An 18,785-nucleotide genomic window follows, 5' to 3' on the forward strand; every position below is an offset into this window, starting at 1 on the left:
TTCTTCAGTTGCTCAAAATGAAGTTCTTTAAGAAAAACATCGAAAAACACAAGGAACAAAGCTTACTCTGAGCATTCCACAAAATATACAGAGGCTGCCTTGGATCCTGATGCAATTTCATATTGTCCCATAGCATCTGAATAAGAACATATTTACTGTCCTCTGACATACAGTTTCGCGGAATCTGAACAGGAGAATGCATACATAAAGATATTTTATTACAAAGTTATGACAGAGGACTTCTGTATTTAAAATATACCTTCACATCTATGGGCCTCGTGGTAAAAAGCTTTAATATTAAAACTGCTGTAAAACCAGAGAAAGCTAAATCTGAGCAGAATGTCAGTGACAAAGCAAATGAGTATTTTGTGTATCTTCCTACAGTCCTAAAATCATAAATTCCTCCTCCTTCTACTACTTAACTAGTCATCAAACTGCGATAAAACCAACTAGAATCTTATCTTCTTTGTAACTGAGGATTGAAAATTACAGTGTGACTAATAAAAGCTAAAACACTTACCCCACACAAGTACTGCTGAGCCCAAATTCCGGAGTTACGCACATTTTCCTGCAGTTGCCACATTCTTTACCAATTCAGGACTGGGCCCAGCATATTGTACGACACGTTTCTAAGGGTTATCTAATCATCTAGTGACTTCCTATATGGGAAAACAAGCATTCCTCATATGTCAATATTTCCTATCTGATTCCATACCTTGGAGTTTTTATTACAGTGCTCAGAAGAAAGTATTAATCCTGGTAAGTTGCTGGGCAAGTCCAAGCGTCTGAAATACCACACCAAATTCCAGAACACAATAGGATGATGATCTACAAAGTCCGCCACTGTTATTGCATGATCCCCTTCATTTTCAAGTAAGCTCTCAAGCTCTTTCCATACCACTAGAGGACTGAGATAGGGAACCGTTATAGGATCAGGACTAGGTAAGCGCCATTCTAGGCCTAAGGAATCCTACGGTAAAAAAGAAAAAATGTTATTAGTTGGAATGCAACTATCTTTACAAAGTCTTATAAACGCTTTTGTTCCCTATGAGAAACACCAACGTCTAAAAGCTACAACTAATATTAGTTTAAATAATAAAACCTAGTATTTATCATAATTTGGGACGATTAATCCTGTTCTCCTAATTAATGCTGTGTCACATTTCTCTAACCAGTCACACACTTAAAATGACATTTAAGGTAGAAAAACTACACACTGTTGGTCCTTGCAAAGTAGCAGGCAGGCTACCAGTAGGAATGATATGGCTGATCTTCTGGTTTTCCTTCTCATCTTCTTCCAATGGACCAAAAGTACTGATACTCCTTGCTACAGGGTGACTTGTACATTCTGACCCAGAGGTATTTTTTCTTCCTGAGGGGATCTGGATGCTTCTGGCACAAATGTTGTCATGCTGCTTAGATTTGCTAGGGGGTGGGGGGAAAAAAAAAACGGTTAAGAATCTCAGCTTTTCATTTTACTCTGAGTGCTCAAACATGTACACAAACAGACAGAAATAAACTGGAAATAATCGACCCAACACCTCAAATTCTACCTCGTCAGCCATCACATTCATTCATGTTACAGTGCAAGTTTTATTCCCCCTTGCACTGATAATGAACACAAACATCCTAAAAAGAGTTCATAAAATTTGGAGAAATACAGATGCCTACATGAAATTTTATTAGGGATTAAATGGTAAACACCACACTGAAAAAGCATGATGTGGCCAACTCAGATAAGGGAGAGGCAGTGAGGAGATCCTCTCTCAAATCAATTTCTTCTCTTCAGAGAGTATCTTCTTAAATTTATTTCTGTTGATAAGGAATACATGCATATCCCCAGAGAACCTGAGTAATTTCTATGCAGAAAATGCAAGTTTACCTGTTTGAATTTATATCCTCTTGAACAGACATTAGAGATGTAGCAAGGCCAACAGTAGCTGCAGTGTTACAGGGCTTCCCGCTCTGATTTGAAAAAAGTGATGGGAACTGCATGTTTTCTGTAGAAGGGCTGGCCTTCAGAAAATAACTGCAGGGAAAGCAAAAGGTTAATATTATCCAAAAAACCCAAACATAAACCACTTCACAATTATGAGCAATGAAATTGAGAAAAACTCAAATGAAGTTATTACCGTCCAGGTCGCCGAAGGTCTCTGATTTCTATGCTTAAAAAAGGCAGAAATAAATTGCCACAGAATGGACACGTGGTATTGAGATTTGAATCATCTGCTGTCCAACCTGCCATGATTTCTTCATCATGAACCAAACAGTCACAAGTTCGACATCGTGAACAGCTGGAGATGAGGACCTGCATACAGCAGATAACAGAACTCCACTATAACACATTCTCAAAACTGCTCTTCTTTTACAAAGCAGTTAAAACTATAGCCAAAATCTTTGCCACGCATCTGTTCCCAGGCTTTAGGTTGGAACATTTGGGTTTAAACTTATGGATTTCAGAACAGCTATTAAATTTTAAATCCAAACTGCATTAGCAGACACCTGATATGGTAAATGACTGGAATGAGCATTGTCTGAAAAATTTATTCAATGCAGGTCTTTGCTACAATAGAACAACTAGACTGGGATCTGGAATTACGCTCATGAAATGAATATACTTTAGCTAAGTGGGTTAGGTGATCCTTTTATGGCTTCCTGGAGTAAAACCAGTCAGTTTATGAATAATATTTTTATTAAAAATAACATGTAATTTGTAATCTGTTTGCAAACATAATAGTACAGGAAAATTTATGCAGCTACATAAATTATTCTTAGAATTTAAACACTCTTCTGTAGTGACTGCCAGTATAATAGAAACAGAAGAGAAAAAAGATGAAAATGACCAGTCATTAATCCAAATCCATTGAAACAAAAAAAAAGAGCCACCCAAAACCAGTGTAATAGTGAAAAGCAAAATGATCTTACTAGAAGCTACAACAAGAAATAGCCAGTTATCTATCCTATATTTTCAAACGTATAGTGCTACTTAAGACTTGGTATTTTCACTTTAAACAAGTTTAGCTGCGCAAGGGATTTAGATGCCTGAATTCAATGGCATCCAATTCTCAAACTCTTGAGAACTGCAGCTTTAAGGACCAAAGGATGTGACTGCAATAAAGACATTTCTAGAGCAGGATTTGAAATGAAACTTACTCTGTCACAGAAATATTTGTCTATCTTTCAGTGGATTAGTTTTAAGCTTTGAACTTTAACAGAGATTCAGATAGCATTTATATTTAAAGACATATGCTTTTAGCATCTCAGTTAAAATCAATAAATCATCCTGTACCTCCATAGCGTAGTTCTGAAACACACTGGTACTACTTGTACTGCACGAAGATATCAACTCTGATTTGTCAGGTAAAGGGAACTTGGAAAGAGAACCTATTAACAGAAGAAACTCAAAGTATTAGTTATATTCTGAATATATATTTTTAGTAAACTGTTTTTCTGGTCAAACGATACTGCGGTTATAAAATGTGTGAAGGAAGATGCAACAAATCAGATATACTCAGACAAGAAAGAAACGTGAAGCTGGAGTGCAAGGCTGCCATCTGCCCAGCACCAACAACGGCAAAAATAAAAAAATCTACCAACATAGAATTTCCATATGTTCAGTTTTCTTCTTTTACAACAGTTGGTAGCTTGGAAACAAATTTTACAGATTAAGTAATTCATATCCATGCTTTCTCTCTGGACAAAAACTAGGAAGGGTAAGAGATACTGCTTGTGACTGCAGATATCCCTGACCCTTCTCTTCGCCACACTAAGCAAGCCAGGCTCCCCTCAGCCTCAGGATGCCCCAATCCCCTGGCCACGATGGCAGCCTCCACTGCCCCTCTCCAGTTCCTCTACATTCCACAAACTGGGGAGCCAAACCTGGGCATGCTCTTCTGCGTGCTAAGTGGAAGGATCTAAGTAGACAGATCTTCCTTTCATCCTGATTCTGCTCAACACACTGTACTCTACAGTGACAGTAGTACTGAAATTGATACAACAGTCACTACCAGTTATCCCAGTAGTACTGAAATTGTTACAGTCACTACCAGTTATCCAGCGCAGATCAGGAAAAAAAAAAACAAAGTCTGTCTGATAATCAGCTTCAACAGTGGCTTATAGAAAATAATAGCAATTTTCCAAAAAGGATTTTTACTACTTTTATAAAACAAAATCAGACTAATAAGTTACCATTTAGATGGTAACCATAAGATGATTACATGAATACTGAAGGACCTAAAGGGTCTCTTATTTGCATAGCTGTAGCATCCAGAAACTTACTCAGGGACAGGATGTTACTGTGCAAATTATTCCAGAAGAAAGAACAGCCAAATCAAAGTTCTACAATAAAAATATCCATAGGTATGGACATATCTGTATGAGTAATAGTTTGTAGGAAGGAAGAGAAAAATTTACTACTTCCACAAAAAGGACTAACGGGTAGGATGATCCCAAACTGAGAATTACGGAAGAACAACTTCTAAAACGGGAACATTTTTGTTCAGATTGATGAATGCAATGCAAAAAGCTATCTCCTACCACACTGGTCAAATTGTTTTGATGAGCCATCATGGGAAGCTGAGCTTTCTAGGCTTGTCCTGCTGAGGCCAATTCCCTTAATTTCTGATGTGGTATTCTCCTGAGGAGAAGCACTTTCAAAATCATTGCAGACATCTTCATCAGTTAGGGAAGTAGATTCTGAGTCCAGAGCTCCAAGAGATGAAACACTTGCTCGGTCTGAATTTTGATCCTGAGAGAAGAAAATGAATTCCACTGAGAAAAGGAAAGGAAAAATATTTCTCAAAGTAAGAGGCAGCCTTCTTCGTCTCAGTAAATTTAAGGCATGAACTTCCCTCCTTGGAAAATCATTCAGCTCAGATCTGTATTCAGAACTGATGTGAAACAAGGCAAGTTTCACTTAAGGTTAAATAGCTACATGAGGATTCTTTAAAAAAGATTCTTCTAATAAAAATATCAAATGAAAACAAACATTTTAATCCCATAACTTTTTCTCACCATTGCTACAAAAGTTGTCAGCAGCCATAGGAATACATTAGGATAGGCAAGGCACCATTAACACTTCAGTTAATTAGTCTCAGATTGGTTTTAAGCACATTAGGACAATACACCAACAGCAAACTACATCTATTTTCACTCCCAAGGACTGGGAACAAAATGAGTTTTGGTTTGAGTTAGTAGCAGCAAAGAACATTCCAACCAAATGATCTCAGTTCAAAGTTAGCCTTAAATCACTTTGGTAATCAATACAAGCAGATTTCCTTTTTTCATAAAAGCAGTAAAGACTTAAAAACATTATTGTTTATTTAAGTATTTTTTCCTGAAGGTAAATAAGGTAGGGCAGAGCAGTCTTCTCTGCCCTGTCAACACACTACGCTATACTTATGTTTTCCCATTAAATATACTCTGAACCCATGCCAAAACAAAATTGTTTGATTCGGGACAATAAAATGAGGGTCCTGGCAATTCAAACATGATTAAAACAACTTAATGCACATAATCTACCATGATGCATGTCGTTCAAATGGGGGATTCATCACAGAGGAGTCAGTGATTAAACCTTTACAAAGCTTTTTCCTTTATTTATAGGAACCTAGGTTTTGTGGGGGGAAAAAAAAGAAATTACAAAAATTTACCTTTGAGGATGCAGCATACATTGCAAATTTTGAGTACCATTTGCTAGCTTTCTCTGCAACCCCTTTTCCAGCAGAAAACATGCTGCTTTTTAGAACATCAAACTTGGGTGTTAACAGCGTATCCAAGTTGAATGACGGTGAAGACACAAGTGTTAATGCACTGGTTGCATCCTGTGGCTGTTCCTTTGCTGGACTGTTTGGGGAATAAGCTGGGGATGACCAAAGCCTGTCTCTTGGCCTTTCTTCATTTTTTGCGTGGTAACTCTTGGATTTGGTAAGACTGGCTGGCCTTGGGGAGTTCGGGGGAAGGCTGGACCTCCTACAGGGTTGGATTACTGTTGGGCTCTTTTTATTAGCATTTCTGTCATCATAGGGTTTTTGCAACTCAATGCTTGGTGCACGGCTTGACAAAGGGCTGCTCATATTGTTCATGTACATGACTATTTCTTCAGCTAAATCTCGTCTTGCAGATGGAGTAGAAACACTTCTGTCATCATCATCCTCCTCATCCTCTTTCTGCTGTTCTGTCTCTGCAACCAGCAGAGACAGTGGATCAAATCCAGTTTCAACATCTGTCTTTTCAACTGGCTTTACTGGAAAGGTGCTCTTTCTTTGCAGCCTTCTAGATTTTTCACTGGAGGGTTTCACTGCTGTAGATGTTTCAGGTTCTGCATCCAAGTCTTCCAGATCAAAGATAACAGGAGACTCTGTTTTATCTGTAAAACTGCAATCAAAAGCTACATCTTCATCACTAGATTCTTTCTCCAGGCTTTCTCTCTTAGATCCTAAAGAGGAAGTTCTGATATTAAGAGTTTTTGGCCTTATGCTCTTCTGTAATGCACTAGATAGGATTTTGGCATCAGCTCCTAGTTTTTCAACTATTTCTCCCGGGTTTGCTTCCTGATTTATTCTATTTATCATGAGCTCCACTAAGCCATCTCCACTCAGGTTACGGTTCCTGCTTTCCCATGGTATCTCCCTTAAGTCAGGTTCTACTGCGCTTTTATGTCTCTTTCTTAAGGATTTACTTTTTATAACTTCTGCTTCACTGGCATCCTCAAAAGATGATGTAAACAGCAATCCTACAGAACTTTCTGAAAAACAAATGAAACAAGGTGCTTTATTTCTTGCTATGCAAGAAAACTAAACAAAATTACAAAAGAATGCAAATTTGTCTCAGCTATCAAACAGTTTACAACACAGAGATGGAAATCACTATGTATTGTGCTAGTGGTTGAAAAGCTGAGTTGACCATGTTCATAACTTTTAGGAATGGTCAGATGATAAAACATTTAAAAGCGTGTCAAATCATACAATTCAAGAGTACTTTGAGAGACACCATCAAGAAAAGTCTCAGATGTGTTTAGCTTCCTCTTCTGGAGACATACTCCATTATTAAGAGGTTTGAAAGCTAGGGACAGCAAAGGTATCTAGGAAATGGGAAAAAAGCACAACACTTTCTAACCTGATGAGTTAGAAATAGAGACAACAAAAGGAGTTACTGTCAGAGAAATCTCCATTGTTTTGCCAGAGCATAAAGATGCAGACTTCAAAGTATGATATTACAGTATTTCAAGCACAGCTGATAGTATTATAATAACCAGATTTGACATTAGTAGGACTTGTGAAAATGCCTGCAAGTTTCTTTTAATTGTACTGCATAGAAACCTCTTGTGCATTCTGAAGGAATTTATTAGTTGCTGGAGGTTGTAAGAAAAAAAACAAGACCTGGGATTTTGTAAGCAGATGTTAACTATAGCAAACAAAAAGCAAACAAGAAAAAGATCTGGAAATGCAGAATAGTCAGATGCATCTTCCTGACACAGCATATGCAGACTCTAACCTAAACTCAGTCCCACAAACTTGCTCCCGCAAACTTCATCAGCCACTGCCATTACACCAATAAAATACTGTAAGTTTTGTGGACAACAGAACTCAGGCACATTACTTAAAGCTCTTGTTAGAAATGGAATACATATAAACAAAACTGCACAAGAATCAAAACCTATTTTCTCTTCCACTCACCCGTGCTAGCTTCTGCTACAGTATTGTCAACTGTACCGTTGAGCCGCACTATGCTAGAAGCGGCTTTGGCATTACTTGAGTTCTGATAATTTAGTTTAGGTAGGCAGTCACCACTCCCTTTTGCGCTCTCCACTTCAGACACTGGATGTAGAAAAGGACAGACAGTTCTTTAGAATCAAAGCAACTTATTTTAAATCTCAAGTTTCCATTACCTATTAGATGCTTTATGCAGGATTAAGTAACAGCATGTTGTACATATCCCATGATGCATAGGCTGATATCTACTTGGGCAGAGGTTTTCAAGCTGGAACAACTGAACTATGGATATTTAATTCCTGGCATTACTTTTGCAACTGGAAGTTCCACAAGCTTCTGTACACAGAGTCCAAGTAACCAGTACTTGCATACCAAAATTTGCGGTGGTTGTGGAGACTAAAACCACCCTTGTTCACTTGCAAAGGATAGGTGTAAGAGTATTTTCTCCTGCCTTTGCAAGAGCTCAGGGCCAACGAGCCTATCTACATACAGATCTCATTACCCCCATGACCATGACTACACAAGAGAAATGAAGCAAACGTTGCAGTATTTATATTCACATCTTGGATATGAAAGACAAATTCTGTTGTCAGTAGAGAATTACTTCTTTAAAGGAATTCAAGCAACTTAATACTCTCAAGTTGTATTCAAAAAGTGCGAAACATTTTCAGCACATAATATTACTACAGAGAGCCACAAACTTGTCTTAATTATGGATAAAAATAATACAAGCTTTCAGCAGAATTCACATTTTCTGTGTCCTCAAAAGTTTCATTAAACCTAAATAACCTGCCTGCCTTCTTACACGGTTCTTATGACTGTGGGTAACACTTACACGAATCTTCAAACAAACTGAAGAAAAAAATACTAATGCTAGAAGGAAGACTGTGGTGAAAACACACTGAAGTAACTTTTCTGGTTTCGTATTTTCTCATACTTTTATACCACTTCCACTTGACAAGGGGATAGTGAATTCAAATAGTAGAGGAAAGCACAATGAAAAATTTAAATAATCAGATTATTAGGAGAACATTTATTATAAAGTGTATTTTCAATGAATGTATATGGGAATCTATAGTACTTACACATTTTTACTACACAATCTGATCTGCTATATGCTTGCATAAAGTCTATGCTGCTCAGCTGCAGTTAAGGGAATCACGAGCAGCAGAGGTAAAACTTGAAGAAAAAGAAAAAAAAGGTCCACAGCAAATCCAAAGCCCTTCTCATTTCTGATGCATCTCCTAAATTTTGATAATTCCAGGGAGCTGAGTAATTTAGACCTCTCTCACAGACCTGCAAAAATTCAGCTGTTCTCCTCTCATGAGATTTATAAAGAAAACACACTGGTAGAAAAGGCTTTCCTGTAGATTATGCCTATAAAGCAATTTAATTTTTTTAAAAGACAAAAACATTAAGCTGTAATTATCATTAAGCCTTTATATTACCATTATCACTTATTTGAAACAGAGGAGGGAAAAAAGAACTGTAATTCTAAAAGTTAAACCATTAGACACCCAGAAAATTAAATTTAGAGAAAAGAACTTAAGGCATGAGCATAAACTGGCATTATCACATACACTCACTACAAAGAAAAAAATCAGCTGCCCCACTTAGCTTTTGCTGAAATCCCTATTCACCCACAGTGAACTAGATATCTGTATTCACAAGATACATACGAGAACTGGAGTCACTCTCTCCCTTGTCCTCTTTTTGTTCTTGTATATCTTGAAGAGAAGTTTTCCCTTGCCTGGCTTCTTCTTTGAATGATGTGTTATTGCCAAAGTCTGAAAGTCCCCCTATCATAACAGGGCAATGACAGAATAAGGACGATTATGGTATTTAATAGCGTGACAATGTTAAACAGAATAATTTGAATATCCACAGTAATTCAAAGGCCTCTTATCAAGTACATCCCAATTAACAGTGAACATTTTACCACAAAAAAGTGAGAAAAATTATTGGCTTACTTTTACAGTATAAACATTGAAGCGATGCTCTACAGGATGAAATTAAAGGGGTAATTTGCAACATTTCTTTTTAAATATTGTACTAAAGCACTGCTTGTCTTTGATTCTGTTGCCTGGTTTATTTGATCAAAATGTCACACCTTTTCAAGAACTTTAAGAGTCATCTAAACATGGTTTCATTTTAGCCTAGTAAGTTTCTCAGAGTTAATGCATGTAATTCTCATGGTTTTACTCTAGAAAGTAAAAACATTGAAACAATGCAGCAGCAACTATGAGTCTGCAAAATAAGATTAAAATAAAAATAGCAAACACCACTCAAAAAAGCCCCTGCAAACATTCGAGCCACTATCTGGTCATTCTTAAGACAAAACACTGTCCCAAATGTAACTCAGTCTGACTGATTGATTTCAAGAACCAGATTTACTTAACACTAACATGGCTGTTCCTCTTCCAGGTTGTTGTAACACATTAACACCAAAATAAAGCAAATTAACAAAGCAGGTAAGAAAGTTTCTGTTCACTATAAATACTAAGCAAGCACTTCAATTCACATGCATTACATGTCCTTTGTCCAGGTCAACCCGAAGGCTCCAGCAGTCCCACAGCATCTTTAGGGGTTTACTCTCATGCAGTTTAGGAGATAACAGTAAGCACCTGTCCAGGATCAAGAGGGTACAACATGGCTGAAAGTCAGCTTCTTTCCCTCTATTCCTTAAAGATGCTGCACTGACTCTCTATAGAGAGGGTAAAAACCTTTTTGCTATTGTAAACATAACAAAATATTCTGGAATTTATGGAAGTTTTTGGGATTGTCCGAAAAGTCAGCATGTATTCTAGCTATGTGCCTTCATGCAAAGAAATATAAAAAAAAAATATCAGACGATGTCAAAAGCAAATACCATTAATTATATAAATGCCAGTTATTTAGTAAAGGACTAATTACACTTCCTTAGTTTACATGGTCCGAGTTGCGACCAACTTCGTTAAGCTCTTATACAGTGCTTTGCAAAGATGGGTTTCAAAAACGTGGTTTATCAGGAAGGTCAGCTTCATGAAGTACAGGCAGAAATAAAGCAAATTTGTTCAAGGTCATCCAGAAGGCTACTGACAAAGCCAGAAGGCTACTGACAAAGCCAGAAGTAGGACTGTAGTTTCCAGAGTCTAGGAGAAATACTTTAGCCATAAGGCCATCATATCTATCCTGTTTGTCAGGACAAATTTATTTGTACATATTTACAATCATAGAATAGCCCTGGTTGGAAAGGACCTTGAAAGATGATTCAGATGATCTTCATACATTTATACACGTATATTATAAAGGTCTTCCAAGGTCAACTAAACAACTATATTGCTGGTACTTTAAAATGTACTATCTTGCTTTACTAGGAGTAAGTTACAAATACTGAGAAAAGTAGTACCTACAAAAAAAATACAAACTACAGTTATCACCAGCATGGTAATATAGCCATTTGAACATCACATAAATCTTTACTGGAAAGAAAACCAAAATTTACAGCCTCAAATATTGCACTTATATTCTAGATAAAAAATGGATATGATCATTTCAGTTGGTATGCAGAACCTGCAAACAGTCCTACAAACTCAAGGACTAGTTCTAGTTGCCTCTTAACTAACATCACAAAGGGGAAAAACAAAAAAGGCAAGGCTGGACAGAAGCTTCTGCCAGTTAGGAAACTGTCTATTGTATGAACCAGGAGAATTATCACATTGATTTCAGGTTCATATTTTGTCTCCATGAAGAGCTGATAAAATAAAGAGCAGACTATTTTGGATTCAAACGACAAAAAGAAAAGCTGTTTTTTAAAAATTATGCAAGAACTTTATCTTTTTCTTTTTCTCTAAAATAGTTTTATTATCAAATTCACAACAGAAAGCTTTTTGAAATAATTTTCTTATCAGCATGAAAATAGAAAAGAAAGGGATGTGAATACTCTACCAGGAATGGCCGTATGTGAGGTGCTTGCTGGTAGCTTTTTCAATGCTTTTTTAAACTGTGCTATTCCCAAAACAACGTTTCTTATTTTCATCCATAGGAAATAGCCACCTCGATTGCTTGAAGGCCACGTACTTTCCAAAACGGCCTATTTTGGAAATATCAAAGTCAAATAAAGTCATCTTAAGGAACAGTCAGGTGTGAAATCATTAACTTAAATTTCAAATTGGGTTACATTGGCAGTTATAAAGTAGAATTCTAAACCTACTAAGACAACACAAGTATTCTGTATTGTATTTCTTCCAGTTACTAGAAATGACAGAATTAAATCTGAACTGCTCCCTTATTTGCTTGCTTCTATTTGCATGGATAAAAATGCATTATTTTTTTTTTCCCCCTCCTCTTTCAAAAGTACTTACCTTATTGTAGTACCCATAAGTAATGGCATTAGGGTCAACACCAGCTTTCTGCATTTCAAAAAGCACTCTCACTGCTAGCACAGGCTGACCATATTGTCCACACAGCTGCATGAGTACTCGGTAGCATACCTGAAAATACACACTAGTTAGTACTGTGCTTCTACAGTCAAACACGTACTCCATTCAATAAAACCCCTGGGTTATTTCTGGAATTCTGGGGTTGACTTATTTTACCTCATCAGGTGGATCTATTTTTTTGGTATGCATTTTTTGTAGCACATCATATGCAGTTCTCAGAGCCCTGACTTTTGAATGGCACACTTTCACATACGCAGGAAGGCAGATAAACCAAAGACCGTAGCAGTGACGTAACAAACACCTGGACCACATCTGTGGTATGGATGAGTACTTCTTAGCAATTTTATGTGCAGATTTAATTTCCTGTAAAGAATCAAAGATTATTTGCGTATATTTACATACACATTACACAAACCTACATGTTAAAAACTGAGTATGTATCATTATACCTACAGAAACTGCAACAGTAATATGAACAACATAATAAATTGGGAAAGAAAATTAAAGCAGAGTGAGTGATACAAAAAACAGCTTCTGTGCAATACTGCCCTCCTAAAAACTTGCATTTCCTTAAATTTATGTCTATTACTTTTGGTCTGAATTTTTTGTAAGAAACATTTAAAAGTTACAGCCCCTCTTAAAGCCCTGGATAGTCAAAAGCAATCAAAAAGTGGATGTGGAAGCCCAACAGGTTATGCTTATGGAAAACAGCATTAAGAACGTGGAAGGTATGGGGACAGCACAGCAAATGACAATCTGTGTACAGGAGCCTTGTACAATACGGTGTAGGCAGGAAGCACAGGTAAACATCCTAAGAACAATTAGCATGGCTACCTTACAGGCACTGTATCAGTGAAGAACCATTAGTTAGGCTGCAGCCACTGCCAGTTATCTTTATAGCCAAACTCAAGATGAAGGCAGCAAGCTGTCACTTTCTAAAGTGCCTCACGCTACAAGAATATCTGCAAGTACCTGTTTAGTTCTCCTGAACATTGGCGATGGGCTGTTGGGACTACTGGCTTTTGAGGACAGTTTGTTATTTGGTGCTGTGAGAAATCCTTCAGGCCGCTCAAACAAATCTAGTTTTAATACTGGAAATCCATTATAGCTGTAAAAGAAATGCATCGCTTTACTTTGTAACTGCCTTACAGGAGTTAACATGTCACATTATAGCAAATGAAATCAATTACACAGTTGCACTAGAAGCTATGCAGGAAATACAAAACACAAAAGTAAACCTTTAAAGACACCATTGACAAAGTGGTTTACTAATCCATCTGCATGATTTCATAAGCCTGCACAGTCTCTTAACCTGTTATTTCAGTGTAAGCAACTTAAATTGATAAATACATTTGCTTTCATAGCATTTTCCTTAATTAACGTGTCAAATGCATTAGTATTGATTTTAGTTAATAAAAAAAAGTGTGGCTTAGTCCCTAGTGAGCATCACATGACAGAGGTTTATAAAAATCAATATGAACAATATCAAACTATCTAAAAGTTTAAAGTAGATTTAAAAATGTTTCTCAGAATTAATGAAGAAACCAATAGACAAACTCATCTGACATAATTACTAAATTAGTAACACCAGTTTTCAGTGATTCTTTGAAGTGTACTCTGTTTCCAAAACACATCTGCAGCTTGTATCGTTATCCATAGTAGCAGCAGGCCAACAGACTGGGTCCATTAACTTCAATTTTAACCTTAAAGTGTCAACAGCTAGCACAGTGTAATGTGAACACACAGCCAGCTTTATTAAGTATTATTTCTTCTGTGTGTACACACACACACAAAAAATCATTAAAACTTCAAAAGAGCTGGCACGCTAGGCATTTTACCTACACATTTTTACTTGAGCAACATGAAGGGACAGGAAAGATCTGTACTTCATGGCTATCACTAGAACCTAGAAACTAAACTCTACAAGGGCAGTTGTTAGGATTTTGGCTAGCATCCTACCGTGTCCCTAGGTTACCTGTATTGTAGAGGATGCTCTTCACCATTTGGCAGATGAGGGATCTCAGGTGGTGTTATGAAAACTGTATGCTCACTCTTGTATGACTCATCCAGCTCTATAAGTCGTGTTTCCCCAGTTTTGTCCATATCTACCTGGAGAAGTTATGTTAAAAGAAAAAGTAGCTACTAGTGTTACTGTATTTTCTGCCATTAAAGCTACATGGTCAAGCAGGGCAAAGTCTATACCAGTGTCAAAGGATTGCATCTTAAAAGTAAGGATGCCTTGCAAAGTTATAATGAGAATAGTAAGTGTTGCATCGTTTTTGTAAACTTTACCCCAACATAATAATCAACGTTTAACAATATGCTCGGAATTGTCTGTTTTCAGTTAAATATTATAAATAGTTGTACAAAGAGATTAATCTTTCTGAATACAACCATTTCTAGAACTATGTTTCCAATTGCAGCAGTAACTTGAAATCTATTTTTAAACAGGAACATAAGAGATATTTTCTTCCCTCTATTTTAGCCACTGAAAACAATAACCACCTTTATCCAACTGCCTCATGTATACAGAATCTACAAACAACACTATCTAGCAATTTCTGTCACTTACATAGTCATTAAGGTCATGCTAGTTTGCAGAGATTGCAGAAATACACATGCATCCAAAGAGATAATGGAATAAAAATGTGTGACCTTACTAAAATTAAAGGGGGACAAAAGTAACTTTGTTTTTCTAAAAAAACAGTAATCTGAAAGGTGAAGGGTAGCTTCATGATTTTTTTTTCTCTTTCAGATAACTCAACAGTTGTATGTGTGACAATACAGCACATATTGGGTGGTCCTGTCCTCTCATAGCTAGGACAGAAATTCCGTTCATGAATAACAAAGGCACCTTGTAATAATACTATAATTAAGCATAAATTAGAGCTGCACCTGTTTTGTTTTGGTTTCAGCTTTGTAACTGGCAATTTGACCATAAATCTTTGCTTTCCTAGCCTGGCTGTTGCAGAGAGGAGGAGGAGAAATTTGCACTTCCCAAATGAATTCCCCCGCTTTAAAGACAGCAGCAGAAACATACTCCAAGGCTCAAAGCAAATTTCAAAGCATCAAACTGCAGGATCAAGTGGGAGAAAACTGTCCAACAATTTTACTGAAAGAATTTCATTCCACTGCTTGAGACAAAAATAAAGAACCAAAGCAAAACTCGGCCACCCCAAACAAGATTTTGGGAAACTATGAACTGTTTTTTCTTTGAGAAAAAGAACAGACAAGCCTTTAACAATACCACAAGCTTCCTACTCCTACTGTTGGTATTACAGAAACCACTAGGAACAGAGCAAATATAACAAGTATTACATTCCACCTGAGAGCCTTTACTTGATATTTGTACTGGTATTTGTATTGCTTTGTCTCTGATCTTCTGTCACCAACTGTGTCTCCTTCAATACCTCATAAATGCTGCTTCTGCTTGCGGGATGAGACGCATCTCCATCTCAAAAGAGTTGGCACTATCAAAAACTCTTTACTTTGTAGCACGCAGAAGATGCTTTTTATTCATGTATTGATAGCCCCAGTGTGCAGCCCAAATACTGCGACAGTTTACATTTATAGCCATTATTTAAATGGTTTAAATGGCAACCAAATTACAGCCAAAAGGTACGTTATTTCAAGGAAATGAATAAGCAACCTGTGGAATCCAAGTATGCAAGTTCTTCACACCTTAAGAGAATTAATGTACAAAAAGAAGCATATTCCACAGTTCTCTCCCTCCAGTGAGGTGGAAATATATAAAGTAGTTTCAGTAGAATTCTTGAATACTTAAAATTTGATAAACATACAAAGAGGTGTTCTTAATTACACATTTTACTACATGAGACAGATGGAAAGTATTAGCAAATTGAACCAGCCAAGTAGCAAGAACATATGGCTCTTGAAAAGTAGAAATAAACAAAACCTTAGGTGGCGATTTAAATACTTCTAAGGATGTAAAAACCCCACAGTTACAAATTTCACCAGTGAAATACAGTAAAGCCAGTAGCTTAAATATGTAGTGAATTGAGATAATTTTTGAATCCCTGGAAAAATGAAAACTTGTGAGACAATTATGACATATCTTTCAGTAGACAAAAAGGATAATCAATCATAATCTCTGCTGCTGCTGTCTAGGACAAAATAACGTGTAGAAGAGATTACTCTTCAGCTTAAACTATTCTTATAAATTATTTGAGGCAAGGCTTAGATTATATTTTATAGATAACTAATTTCACAGTACATAAAATTTGTCTCAACCCTGGGGCTTATAACTACCCATAGAAAGTGTTGTATCATCTTTCAACCCATGACATCACTCTTTCATGCACACCCTTTCAGGTACTGGTTCACCTAGTGAAAAATGTTAATATTAACTTTACTGGAATCATTCAAATTTGATATCTGGTCAAAGTAGAGCATCTTGGCTAAAACTCTAGTTTGTATAGCAGTCCTTGGTATACTTCAATATTTTGACTTTGTATGTTACTGTGTAAGCATAGTATCAGAAATAAGAGAAATCAAGAAAGAGAGGCAGGAAAGAGAAGATGAGGCAAATATATCATTGTTCAAAGAAATCCTACATGGGAACACACTCCCTCATGTCAATGAAAACCTAGTTTCACAACCAATTCTAAAGCCATGGCAAATCTTAAATGCATAGTAATTCCAGTGCCTAAGTTTCCCCACTGGCATAGAAATAGTTGTCCCATTAATAAAACTGAATGAAATCCTCCCCGACAGAAATACAAGTGGGAGAAGTACAAGTGTTTTTTGTAAATTTATTCTCATGGCACTGTCATGAGCATTTTTTTATAGTGGGAAGAAGCTGCCCATGGCATCAACTAGCAAAATAACTGGCATTAAAACAGATGAGTCTCTGCTCCAGCTGTACGACTGGCTACTTAACCTTTTAGAAAAGGTGAAAGCTCCAACAGCCCCACAGATTACATGCAGTCTCACAGTGGCATCACCAACCTAAGTATTACTTTTCCAGAAGAACTATTCAAATTCCCAGGCAAGATAACTTTAGCTAGGGCATCAACTTCAGTGCCCTCATAAACCATTCTATGAAATGATATAACAACAGACACCTTCACAGTCATCGCGTTATGACTAAAAATCCTATTTAACATTAGTCAGAGAACTAACCTGCAACACAATGGAAACTAAACATTGCTCAATAGAATTTAGTCACTAGGGTATGCATATTCCTGTCTATGAAACCTCTCATTTTTAAACACTAACTGGCATACAGCAAAGCAAGTGCTATGTGTTGAAGGCTTTAGCTGAACTATAGGATAATTGAGCGAACATTACAGAAATGTTTGTAATTAAAATCAATTTACAACCCACAAACACCTGCAAGTCATGCTGTAGAACTGTGAAGCACACTTTTGAGAACTACTACTACTAAAATATTGAGACTAGCAAAAGCTATGAAGAGCATTAAATACTATTAGACCATGCTTTCATATTTCTCTCAAAATTAAAACTTAACTGCTTTCAGATTTGTTTTCAAAACAACCCCTTTTAGCTCTTCGGCACTTTCGTAGCACAAATAGCCATAAATAGAAACTGTAAATAGCAGTTTTCATAGTCTTCAGTATTAATTCCTGTGGAACAAACAGCAGGTGACCTACTTTACAGGAAATCCTAGACAACTGTGCATTACTTAAACATCAGTGTCCTAGAATACAGTTACAGGTAGCCAGTTAGATGACAAGGTGTGGAATTTCATATAATATTCATAAAAATTTCTTTAATGTTACAATAGAAGCAAACAGGGATATAAGATTGTGGGTTTCAGTTCAGCTCTTCTGAAAACAAAAACTAATGCGAACACATTGTTTAAAAAAAAAAGGTCAAGGAACCTTCTATTTATGAAGATTAAAAAATAGTGAGACCGCCTTATATCTTTGAGTGTGCTGCTCATCAACCCCATTCCTAAATGGCTGCATGAAATATTAAAAAAATCTATAAAAATGCTTGTAGTTTTATCTAAGGAGTATAGCTCTCTGACAAAGAAGCTCAAAGTTGCTACTTTACAGTCAGAATATTACACTTCTTACTATGGGCCAGTATTTCAGAAGCTCACATACATGTGAAAATTAGCACTGCTAATTAGATCTCATGATATTATATTTACACTTTCAAGAATCTGAAGCAGAAAATGAAACAAAGCCCAACAAAAAAGGAAAATGGAAGGCTCCAGTGACTAGAAAAAAGGAAGTAAAAGAGAAAATAGAAAAAACTTGCACTTAAAATATATTCTGCTTGTACTGTATCAAATAATGCAAGCAACAGCAGAAGTTAAAAAACCATATGCCTATGAAGACATGCTTACTTTATCTACGCAGTCATCAAAAAATGCAAGGCTTGCGTCCTTATCACTGACAAAAGAACACTCTTCAATGAAGCGAATAAACATTTGAGTTTTGGTCATCAGCGTGTAGAACTTCTGATGTGAACGATCTCGACTTTTGAGGAAACCTATAAAGTGAAATTAGAAGCACGTAAGAATGCCTGAAACAAAAAAGCCCTCACCAAAAGTCAGCATACATTCTACTAACAAGCAATAACTTTTCTGTAATCTTTGCCACTACTACGCAATTTTTTCTGCACTTTCATTTCTACCATCATTCACAACACTAGCACTGCA

General features: G+C 36.6%; 1 protein-coding gene across 1 annotated transcript in view; it reads right to left on the reverse strand.

Annotated features, from left to right (window-relative positions):
• DENND4A (DENN domain containing 4A) overlaps positions 1-18,785 on the reverse strand; it is a 49,139-nt gene that overhangs the window by 5,855 nt on the left and 24,499 nt on the right. The window contains exons 13-28 of the mRNA XM_059824077.1: positions 18,471-18,616; positions 14,109-14,242; positions 13,106-13,241; positions 12,290-12,496; positions 12,056-12,184; positions 11,640-11,784; positions 9,392-9,511; positions 7,677-7,817; positions 5,652-6,745; positions 4,564-4,747; positions 3,290-3,384; positions 2,133-2,308; positions 1,883-2,029; positions 1,218-1,425; positions 716-970; positions 67-184 (exon numbers count right to left, since the gene is read on the reverse strand). Coding sequence (XP_059680060.1) covers positions 67-184; positions 716-970; positions 1,218-1,425; positions 1,883-2,029; positions 2,133-2,308; positions 3,290-3,384; positions 4,564-4,747; positions 5,652-6,745; positions 7,677-7,817; positions 9,392-9,511; positions 11,640-11,784; positions 12,056-12,184; positions 12,290-12,496; positions 13,106-13,241; positions 14,109-14,242; positions 18,471-18,616 — 3,435 coding nt within the window. The remainder of the gene's footprint in view (positions 1-66; positions 185-715; positions 971-1,217; positions 1,426-1,882; positions 2,030-2,132; positions 2,309-3,289; positions 3,385-4,563; positions 4,748-5,651; positions 6,746-7,676; positions 7,818-9,391; positions 9,512-11,639; positions 11,785-12,055; positions 12,185-12,289; positions 12,497-13,105; positions 13,242-14,108; positions 14,243-18,470; positions 18,617-18,785) is intronic.

Source organism: Gavia stellata, chromosome 13 (genome assembly GCF_030936135.1).
Source record: "Gavia stellata isolate bGavSte3 chromosome 13, bGavSte3.hap2, whole genome shotgun sequence".
Classification (NCBI taxonomy): domain Eukaryota; kingdom Metazoa; phylum Chordata; class Aves; order Gaviiformes; family Gaviidae; genus Gavia; species Gavia stellata.